Raw genomic sequence first — 10,385 nt, forward strand, 5'->3', positions numbered from 1 at the left:
ACATTCCCCTGGCCCTGAAGCGCTTCCCTGGAGCAGGGCCAGCCATGGCAGCACCCTGCCCAGGCTCTGTCCCCTGCCCCTCCAGCCCTGGCCAACACAGCACTGCCCCTACTCACCGCTGCACATCTCGGCCAGCTTCTCCTTGCTTTGGTCCCTCAGGGGCCGCGCGGCAAGCCCTAGGCACAGAGCTCTGTCAGCCCCCCCTGCTCCCCAGCACGCTCCCAGCAGCGCAGCCCCCCGCCCTGCCGGCTGGGCCGCACGCCCTCCTCCCCCTCATCAGGGCTGAGCCCGGGCAAGAGCAGCAGCTCAGTGGGGTTGGACTGAGCGAGGCGGCCACCAAGGCCACCTGCGTGGGCAGGGGTGGGAGAGGGAGGCCAAGGCCCTGCGCGGGGCAGCTGGGGCTCGGGCAGCCGCAGGGCTGCTCCTTGGTGCCAGTGCAGCGGCGGGGACTGGGGCCAGGCTGCCCAAAGAGGGACTGCGGGGGCTGTGGCTCACCGATGAACCTCACGGCTGCCTCGCGCAAGGGGGCCTGAGCATCCTTCAGGTATGGCAGGCTCTGCTGCAGGTATTCTTCAACCCTGCTGCTGTCCTGCACCAGCTGGAGAGAGCAGAAGGGCATGGGGCTGGCAGGGACCCTCCCCAGTGGGCTGGAGCACTCCCTCCAGCCAGTGATCCCCTTCCCCCCACCTTCCCCCCACAAGCTGTTCCCATCTCCCAGCCAGAGCCCTGTAGGGCTGAGGAGCAGAGAGAGCCACAGGCAGAGGGTGGTCCGGGGGTCCAGAGACCCCTTTGTCCGTCTGCCAGGGCCCACATGGGCTGGTGGGGAGGGGAGAGTGGACTGGAGAAGAGCCCTTGCGGCTTCTGTGCTCGAGGGCAGGGAGGGCCCTGGAGCTTGGGGGTTGTCCTTACCAAGCACTCTGTGATCCTCTGAGTCTGCTGTGGGCAGATCACGTGCCTGAGCTCTTCCCATTCCAGGATCTTTGCCACAACAGCGAGGGCTTTCCTAGAGACCTGCAGAGCAGCAGAGGATGGGAGGTGGAACCACGGCCTGGGAAAGGAGACCTGGCATCCCCTTGCTCTTGGCCGGGCTGCCAGCCGTTCCCAGCCACCACCTCAGGTATCTCATCCTGCCAGCCAGCAGAACAGATTCGCAAGAGCTGTGGGCTCACGCTGTAGGCGGTGAGGGCCCCAGTCCCAGAGGCCCTGGGGCAGGGCAGAGCCAGCAGCACCTCCCATGGGCATCCCCCAGAGGGACACTTGGCTCCTCAGCTGGAGCTGCCCCGGTTCCAGGTGGGCAGAGCTCTGAGCCCTGGAGTGATCCTGCCCTTAGGGAGCTGGGACATGTGCTGGCCTAAACATCTCGGGTACCCTTGGGCACAGCCCTGGGGGGCAGGGGCTCAAAGCCCTGGTTTCCAACAGCTGCAGGGAAATCTGGGCAGCCCTTAGGGTGCGTTCAGGCCTCGGTGGCCACGGGCTGCTGCTGCTGAGACCTGCTGACCAGGTAGGGCAGCTCTGGGAAACGCCCGTGCCAGCTGCCAGCAGCCCTGACCCAGCACACCCAGAGCACCCCGGTGGTGTCATCACACCTTTCCCCATATCACTAGCCAGCTTTGAAATCTGCACCTTGGCCACGCTCGGGCTCTGGTCACTCATGTGGAAGAAGAGCGGGAGCAGCCCCCTCCGCACTTTGGTCTTCATCCTCCTTCTGTCACACCACACCACAGCCTCCATCAGGTCTTTGAAGAGGCAGATGGAGGTCTCTCGCAGCTGGCTGCACTCCTGGTAGGGAGGAGGACAGGAGGGCAGGACACGATGAGCAAAGGCGTTGGCGCGGCCGATTGGAGGGGAGCTGCTCTGCGGTCGGATCCTGCCCACTGCTGCATGGCCACGCAGCTGGGGGAGCTCTCAGGGCTTGGAGAGCAGCTCTTGGTCTGCAGATGCTTTGCACAGGGGCCGGGCTGGGCTCCAGCACAGGGGTCGCAAGTTGCCCAGAGGCATCAGCCTGCCAGGGGGAAGCCGTGATGGGCTGCAGAGCCCAGAACACAGCCCTGAGGGATCGCTCAAGGAGGGGAGAAGGTCATGCCAACATAGGGCTGGGCTGAAGGGCAACTATCATGGGCCAGCATCCATCTGCAGAGCTCAGGCTCCCGCAGCAGCCTTACATCATCAAAGAGCAGCAGGAGCTTCTCTGAGAACTGGAGAGCGGTGCGGCTGGCCTTCTTCCTCTTCATATAATGCACCATGTTTTGGAAGACCAGCAGGGCCATCCTCTTGATGTCTTTGTTGGCATCCTGCAGGGTCTCCACAACATCTGGCAGCAGGACCTGGATTTTTCCTGCCTGGATGAAGCACAGAATTTCCTCTTTGTGAAGCGTTCAGAGACCACCCTGGCAAACATGTTCTGGCTGCTGAGCACCAGCCTCCCCTCCAGCTTCTGGTGCAGCAGTCACGGCAGCAGCAGTCCTGGCTGGAGACAGACGTGGTATGCGGGAGAGCAGTCATCTCCTGACTGCCAGCCAAGGCCAAGCCACCGTGTTGGCCAACGTGGCTCAACCTGACGCCTTGCTCACCGTCTTGGGTCTTTCTGAGAGGGTGATGAGACCCATGAGCACCAGCCAGTGAAACCCCAGGTTTGGACCCCTCAGGTGCTCCTGGAGGAGTTGTATGGAGGAAAAACGCGGCTGTTCAGCGTTGGTGCAGTCTTGCACCTGAAACAAAGATGGCAGTGAGAGACGGGCAGAGCCCGTGGGGCTCCTGCTTCCCACTGGCAGCTCAGGGAAAGGGCACCGGGACCAGACAGCCCGTTGTGGGAGCAGCCCTGCCCATGGAGGACCGCACAGTGCCTTTGCTGGCTCCTCCTGTCCTCCCACTGTCAGCAGCCTCTTGCTCTCACGCCTCTGAGGAGCGACTGGAGAGCAAGAGTTGGCCCAAAGGAGGCAGGGCACACAGGTCGCGACAAGCGTCTCCTGTCCCCGGCCGTGCACATCCCCAAGGGTGAGCAAGGCCAGGTCTGGTCACTTACTGCCTCCTGAATGTTGCAGGCGTGCAACACAGCGGTGCTGATCAGCTTGCGGTGCCGCCGTTTCCGTGAATTAACGATTGTCTTCAGCTCGGGCAGGAACTCAGTCGGTGTCTTGTTCTGGAAGAGCATCAGCCCCCACATGGACAGGGCAGCGCTGCCAAGCACAGAGCATTTCGTCAGCAGGGCTGCCGCAGCCATGGCACTGTGCCCAGGCTAGTCCAGCCAGTCCTGGGCTGCCTCGCAGCCCTGGCGCTGCCCACCCCCCTCGCTTGGGGGCAAGCAGGAGAGGGCTGAGGTGGTGTTCCTCGTGGGGCTGGGAGGAGCGCTGGGCCCTGGCTTGGCCAGCTTTGCCTGCTGTAGGCCTGGATGACCCTCCAGGGCTGGGAAATGTGGTGGGATGGAGGGTCCCGCTCCTCGGGGATGTCGTGCAGTTTTCAGTGTCTCTCGCAGCCAAGGGAGCCTCTGGGACCCCTCTCCCCAAATGGAGCAAGCCCTTGGGTCTGTCGGGGCTCATACCTGTCACATAGTGGGACATTGATCACCATGCTGAAGACCAGTTCCCTGGGGTACTTGCAGGCCAGGAGGACAAGCAGGGCTTCCAGGCTCTCCCGGCCTGACACTGTGCTGGTGGACTGCAGGCTTTCATGGATGCACCTCACGATGCTTGGCACCTGGAGGGGCCACAGGTGAAGGTGGCGCTGCCACTGCAGTGCAGCCGTTTCCTCAGCTGCCACCACTGAAACTTCCCATCCTTCTCCGGTGGCTCAAAATGGCTTTAGGTGCCTGACGCAAGGCACAGCAGGGCAAAGGCAGGGACAGGCGGGGCAAAGGCAGGGGCAAGGCATAAGGCTTGAAAGGGCTCAAGGGCAGGCCAGGCCAGCTACTTACATCTGTCAGCCAGGAGGCAGGGTCTCTCATGGTCCTGTTCAGCACCGCCCTGGCCACCTGCTTGTCATAGGTGCTGGAGTGCCTCATGGCTTCAATGGCTGTGAGGACAATGCCTGTCTTCTCAGAAGGCCGGAGGTAGTTTTTACCTGCCTACGGGAGGGAGGAAGGGAAGACATGTCACACGACTGCCCTGATGGTGCTGCTTGCCCCTACAGAGAAGCGGGGCTTGCTGGTGGCCAGGAGGGCTGGAGCTGCTGCTGGGACACTGGAGAGCAGCCCTTGCATCGTCCCTGAACCGGGACAGCAGGAACCCTCTCAGCAGGGACAGCGAGGCCACGCCAGCCCCACTGATTCTGGATGCCTTTGCTCACACAAGTCCCCTGCTGATGCCACAGGCAAGAGTCCCAGCAAGGGGGGAGATCATTACCATGATCAGGGTGCTGGCTTTGTGGAGCAAAGAACACGAGGAAGTGCTCTCAGCTTCCCATTCCCTTTGGGCCTGTTGATGCTGTGGCTTGTCCTCTGACCGCGTCCTACCTAAATGGGGAGGGGAAAACAAAGAGCTGTTGTTAGGAGGCAGCAACTTTGCCAACAAGCTTACCAAACGCTGAAAAGAGCTTTTTGGAATGGCCGCGGCGAGGGGTTACAACCCACAGTCAGGGTAGGTGGTGGTGGGCAAGGGGATTTCTGGAGGGTGTCAGGGTCAGCTTCTTGCCACAGGCATTGGAGGGTGCAGCCGGGGTGACGCCCAGCCTGATCTGCTGTTCAATGAGAGGGAAGAATTGGTTTCAGGCTGTGGTAATCGATGGTAGCTGTGGGTGTGAGGACCACAAAACAGGGGGGCTCAAGATCCTGAAAGGAACGAGGATGGAGAGCAGCAGAGAGTGGATCCTGGACCTCAGGAGAGCACTCCGCTCCACAGAAAAATGATAGCTGGGATCCTATGGGAAGCAGCTGCAAAGGGCCAGGGAGGTCAGGGAAGCTGGCAGACTGTGACAGAGAGCCTCCTGCAAGCACCAGAACGGTCCAGCGCGATGCCCAGGAAGAGGAGCAGACGCTATCAGGAGAAGTCTGTGTGTGGAGGGACCCAGCCCACGACACAGCTCCTCTTACTTTCTCGCTGACAAATGAACCTGTAGATGGAGTAAAGAGCATCTGAAGCCACGTGGCTGCTCTCTTCTTCCTTGCAAGAGCTGAGAAGGATGAGACATCCCAGTAGCCGTCCCAGGATGGGGATCTGGACCTCTGTGTAGCAGCCGTGGCTGAACTCATCTTGCCAGGCCTGGGGGAGGGAGACAGAACAGCAGAAGGGCTGAGGCGAGGCCGTTGGGGTCAAAGCCGTGAACCCAAGACTGTGCCCAGGGCAGTATCTCAGGCGGTTCAGAGCTTTGCAGGGCCCTGCTGGCCCCAGCTCTCCAAGCAGCTAGAGCTGGGCAGCTCCCACCAGGCTCCTGGGGCAGTGCTGCCCCACACAGGGACAGGGCTGGGTGCAGCTCCAGGTCCTGGCAGAGGTGGGACTGGGGAGAGGAGTCCACGGGACCAAGACCCTCGCTTCAGGGCAGAGCCTTGCTGAGTGGTGCCCAAGGCCTGGCAGGAACCCTGAGCTGCACGCTGCTCGGGTGTGCACAGGGAAGGGGAGATGTCCTGGCTGGAGGCTGCCTGCCTCCTTACCTCCAGTGAGGGCCATCTGGCCAGCACGTGGCTCAGCCTCTGAATCCTCCTCAAGGCCCTTGTGCGCACAGCTGCACTCTGGGAGTTGGTCAAGGTCAGCAGCATCTGGGAGGGGAGGAGAGGAGAGAAGCTGCCAATCTGCCGGGGAGCTGAGGCCCACTCCAGCAGAAGCAGAGCTGCTGAACTCCTGACTGGACTCACACAGTCCAGGCTTGGGGGTATGCCCCCCTGGGAAGCCAGGGGAGGAGGACTTCAGGGCCAGGCTCCCCGTGCAGGTCCCAGTGGGGTCTCTGCCCCATTTGGGTCAGGGGAGGAACGCAGGGTGCTGAAGGAGAGGGGCCAAATTTCCCCCATTGCTTTGGTGCTAGAAAAGCTTTGGGGACCTGAGCTGGCAAGGCTTTACCATGACACAGGAGGAAGTCTGTGGAGGGGAAAGGGACTTTGACAGCAGCCCGGGGACACCGGGCTCCAGAAGAGCATTGTGGGCAGCCCTCAGCTCCCCCAGGGGAGGTGGGCACCCTGCATGGCACTGAGGTGGAGACCGTCCACTCAGGAGTGGACAGTCCCTTCCCTCCAGGGAGATGAACAGCCCCTGCCAACCCTGCTCTTTGCAAATGCCAGACCTTCAAGACAGTCTGCAGCTCCTTGCTGAGGCCAGAGGCAGGAGAGCTGAACACCAACACACGCAGCATGCTGTCCATGGCATCCAGGGTCTGCAAGGAGGACAGAGGGTGGTGGCATCTTTTGGCAGTCCCTCTCACCCTCAGGAGGTGGACCTGAACTCCCAACACCAAGGAGGACATCCGTGCTGCCTCGCGGTGGCTGGGGGAGGCCTCGGGGCAGAGAGGCCTGGACGCGGCCAGGCCCATGAGGAGGGGACGAAGGGACGAGAGCGGGAAAGCAAAACCGACACCCTGAATCTGCCTTGGATCTGCAGCCATCTCCTGGCACAGGGCAGCCCAGAGGGACATGGGGCTCGCTCAGCGCATACCTGGCAGTAGAGAGAAGCATCCAGGTCCTGCATGTCCTCTTCTGGAGGGAGCGAGAAGACGCTGGTGAAGCAGGCATGTATGAGGCTTTCCTTCTGACCCTCCAGCACTGTCTCTACTGAGCTGCAAAGAGAGAGAGGGGCCTGTTGGATGCCGGTGTTGGGGAGAGGTGCCTGGAGGCCTCAGGCACCTCAGGGCATGGACCTCCAGGGCAGGGGTCCCCAGGAGGGATGGGCAGGTACCTCAAGGCGGCGATGGCATCCATGGCAAGCTGCCGCACAGCCGTGCGCAGCTGGTCCCTGGGCTCCTCTTCCAGAAGTGCCTGCGGAGCACAATTGGGATGAGGGTCCTGGCAGCCGCCAGCACCCAGTGCCAGTAGACCCAGTGCGGTCCCTGCCAGCCCTGGCACTGGGGTCTTTGCTGGCGGGGATTCTCAGCAGCACCTGAGTCCCCTTGGAGCGTCCATGCATGTTTCATCCTGCCCAAATGCTGCCCTCGCAGCGTGCCGGTGACTGGGGACCCTGACCCCTTCCCCAGACCCTCCGAGTGTCCCCTTACTTTGATGCTCTTGGCCAGCTCAAATCCGTGGCAGAAGACATCCAGGCCCTGCAACAAGCCCTTGTGCCTGGCAGCTCTGCAGAGCGTGCAGATGCGCTTGAGGAACTGCATCTTCTCGGTCTCCTCCTGGCAGCCAGGGGATAGAGAGACGAAGGAGGAGTGTGAGCAGGGGAGACATGGCCAGCGGGACTAGAGCACTGGGGGTGCAGAGTCGTGTGGGAGAGCAGCTCTGCCCAGCCGACAGCCGGCCAGCAGCAGGCAGCGGAGCTGGGGTTCCGATCAGGAGGCGCTGGCAGAGAAGCAAGGGAAATAGCTGCGGTTACCTTTCCTGAGCTCTTGAGAAAAGCCTGGATGAAGTCCACCGTTTCCTGTTCCTCTTCATACACGGCTAGCCAGCTGGCATCTAGCAAAGGAGGAGAGCCGGGAGGGCTGTAGAGCACAGCTGCAGGCAGGAGTGGGCAGAGGAAGGAACTCTGCCCTTCATCCCCACGCCCACTCCCCAGGCGCAGCCTCCCCAGGGGCCTCGAGGCTGGAGACTGTGATGCTGGAGCCCCTCACTCACCTGCCTGCAGCGGCTGGACCGCACACACCTCATGGGGCTCCGGTGGAGAGCTGCTCTCCTGAGGAACCCCCACCTCCTCCCAGGCCACAAGGGGGTGGCTGGGGGGTCTATTCACCATCCTCAGAGATGAAGGAAGGGGGTAAGGATGGGGAAGGGGGAAGCCTTGGGGAAACACCTCGGGGCTAATGGGACAAGATGTGGGCTGTGCCTGGGGGAGTCCTCGCCAGCTCCACGCTCCTGCCTTGTCCCGCCGCTGTCCTGTTGGACACTGTGGGGTGGAGCCGCGCCGGCTATATACAGTGCCAGGGGGTCTCAAAGCAGCGGGTCACAAAGGGACCCACTGTGACCCGTCGCCCAGGTGGGAGGGGCAGGGTGGCCCCTGGCGACCTGGGTCCTCTCAGGGCACCCCGAGGCAACTTCACCCTCATGTCCCCTCAGGATCTCCCTGTTGCTCTCCAGCACGTCCCGGAGCCCTGAAGTTAAAAGGATGAGATTTACGCTAGCTTCACAGAAACCATCATTTTACCACTTCATCTCTTCTCATCTTCTCATCACAAAGAGCTCGTGCAGGGAAAAGGAAAAAGAAGATGAAACAACTTCCCGAGTTTACCCCTTTTAGGCTTTGGGAACCTCTCAGAAATGGAGATCCCTGTCTTACAGTTTGTTTTCTGAGTCTGGTTTGTGGCCATGATGGAGAACTCCCCGATGGTTGCACTGGTGGTGGCTGACCACCACCTCCAGCCCTCCGTGGGTACCTGATGGGGCACTCCTCCTGCCTGACCTCCTGCTCCTTGGGCCAGCTTCCATGAACAGCCCATTTCTGCAGGAGAGTTTAATAATTTGAATTTTTTGGCCCACGGACAATGTTGTCTCCAGGCAGGGGTTGGAGAGGTGGTTGGTGTTTAGCAACATGGAAACTTCTCCGCTGCAGCACAGTAGGAACTATCACTTTCAGCTATAAGCTCAGAGCTGGGCATGAAAAAATGTGAAGCCAGCGTCCCGAGTGTTTCTATCCCACCTAACTTCTTGTGGCGCTAATGACATTTTCCAAGCTTTTGGTTATCTCGTGCTAATCGTTAATGATCGCGGCCGAGTTCTCCACACATGCTCCCTTCACACCGGAGGGCCACTGTGAGGTCCTGCATGGACATGAGGGCAAAGGGGGACCTGGAGGCACCTGGAGAGTACCCAGGTGCCCTGGTCTGAGCCGGCCCCGTGCCTCCCCAGGGGACACCCTGCCCCTCCCTCCCCGGGCGGCGGGTCACAGTGGGGCCCTTTGACACGTCCCTTTGTGACACCCCACTGCGCCGCATGTGGTAAGTGCGGCTGCAGCCCCCAGCCCGCAGTGTCCAGCAGGACAGCGACGGGACAGGGCAGGAGCACGGAGACGGCGAGGAGCCCCCGAGCGCAGCCCACATCTTCCCCTGCTGCCGCTGGCAGCCCCGCGGCACCAAAGCGTTTTGCCAAAGCCTCCCCCTTCCCCACTCCTACCCCTTTCCTCCATCCCGCAGCATGGCGGAGAGACCCCCCAGCCGCCCCAGGGTGGCCTGGCAGGAGGACAGGGCTCCCCAGGAGAGCAGCTCTCCACCGGAACCCTACGAGGTGTGCACGGTGCAGCCACTGCAGATTGGTGAGTGAGGGGTCCTGTTGGTCTGGGCAGGGCTGGGGCCAGCCAGCGCGCCCTGCTCGACGCCAGGCTCACGTTTCCCCGGCACGCTGGCAGCGGGGGTCCCATGGGCGGTGGCCTGAATGCAGGGCATGCTCAGGGCTGGGAGCTGGCCCCGGCACAGCCTCCCCCAAGGAGGGAGAGAGCAGAGGGGACCCAGCTCCTGCTCCGGGGCACGGGCAGCCAGGGGCAGCTGGGCTGGCAGGAGGCAGCAACGCTGTGGGACGGGGACCTTTCCCGCCCATCTGCAAGCAAGTTCCGCAGCCCGTTGCACTGGGGGCTTTGCCCAGCTGTGCTGTGCTCCAGCATGGCAGCCCGCCTGCCGGGCACGCTCCATCCCTGCCGTGCATGGGAAGAACGCGCCAGGGCAGCAGGCATGGGGCTGGACGGAGGGCAGACCTCCCTCCCCTGCTCTACCCTGCCACCGGACCCTCCCTACAAGCCTCCCTACAAGCCTCCCTGCTCTCCTCCTCTATTAGATGCCTCGTGGTTACCTGTGTACCAAGACGAAAAGGAAACCGTGGACTCCATCCAGGCCTTTGTCAGCAGCACAGAAAAGGTAACCGTCACCAGTTTGAACGTGGCTGTGCCAGCGTCTGCTGACAGGGGCTCTGCTGCCGGGCTGCCGGAGGTGTGCTGGCTGGGCAGAGCGGCTTCTCCCAGGTCGCCCACGCGGCACTGCACCACCAGTACTCCAGTCCCGCTGGCCCTGTGCCCCCCTCTCACGTTCCCTGTCTGTCCCTCTCTTCCTTGGCTGCCAGGACGAGGGACAGAAGATAGAGTTTCTTGACAGCATCTGCACCCTGTGCTGCTGATGGTGCTGCTTGCCCGTAGCAATCTCTGGATTGAAATGCAAAGTGACTGGCACTGTAGACAACCCAGCCCTGACAACAGGCACTGCAGCCACTCAAACCCCCACAACAAGTACCGGAGCTAGCTCAGAAAATAAACCCGTACCAGTATCAGTTGCCCCCATACACAAGACGAAATATTGGAAGCGGACATCAACTCGTTTAGAACGGGATGATG

At 61.8% G+C, this 10,385-nt stretch overlaps 1 protein-coding gene across 1 annotated transcript; it reads right to left on the minus strand.

Annotated features, from left to right (window-relative positions):
* Window positions 1-306: 306 nt before the first annotated feature.
* Window positions 307-8,641, minus strand: LOC142048776 (maestro heat-like repeat-containing protein family member 1). Its single transcript, XM_075075969.1, has 18 exons — window positions 7,691-8,641; window positions 7,452-7,531; window positions 7,129-7,254; window positions 6,813-6,892; window positions 6,573-6,693; window positions 6,205-6,294; window positions 5,582-5,686; window positions 5,024-5,192; window positions 4,338-4,447; window positions 3,911-4,060; window positions 3,539-3,693; window positions 3,023-3,176; window positions 2,571-2,708; window positions 2,163-2,339; window positions 1,624-1,779; window positions 910-1,011; window positions 496-598; window positions 307-320 (listed from the first exon to the last, which is right to left on the minus strand). The coding sequence occupies exons 1-18, from the start codon at window positions 7,806-7,808 to the stop codon at window positions 307-309; spliced, it is 2,148 nt and encodes a 715-aa protein (XP_074932070.1). The 5' UTR covers window positions 7,809-8,641.
* Between the last annotated feature and the right edge of the window lie 1,744 nt (window positions 8,642-10,385).

This window comes from Phalacrocorax aristotelis, chromosome 27 (assembly GCF_949628215.1).
Source record: "Phalacrocorax aristotelis chromosome 27, bGulAri2.1, whole genome shotgun sequence".
In the NCBI taxonomy this organism is placed as follows: domain Eukaryota; kingdom Metazoa; phylum Chordata; class Aves; order Suliformes; family Phalacrocoracidae; genus Phalacrocorax; species Phalacrocorax aristotelis.

Excerpts from the sequence above, each read along its gene's own strand:
- LOC142048776 (XM_075075969.1), bottom strand. The coding sequence starts at position 7,808 with ATGGTGAATAGACCCCCCAGCCACCCCCTTGTGGCCTGGGAGGAGGTG. Across the intron at positions 4,448-5,023 it reads GTTCATTTGTCAGCGAGAAA|GTAGGACGCGGTCAGAGGAC; the intron begins GTAAGAGGAGCT and ends CTCCCCATTTAG. Across the intron at positions 1,780-2,162 it reads TCCTGCTGCTCTTTGATGAT|GAGTGCAGCCAGCTGCGAGA; the intron begins GTAAGGCTGCTG and ends CCTCCCTACCAG.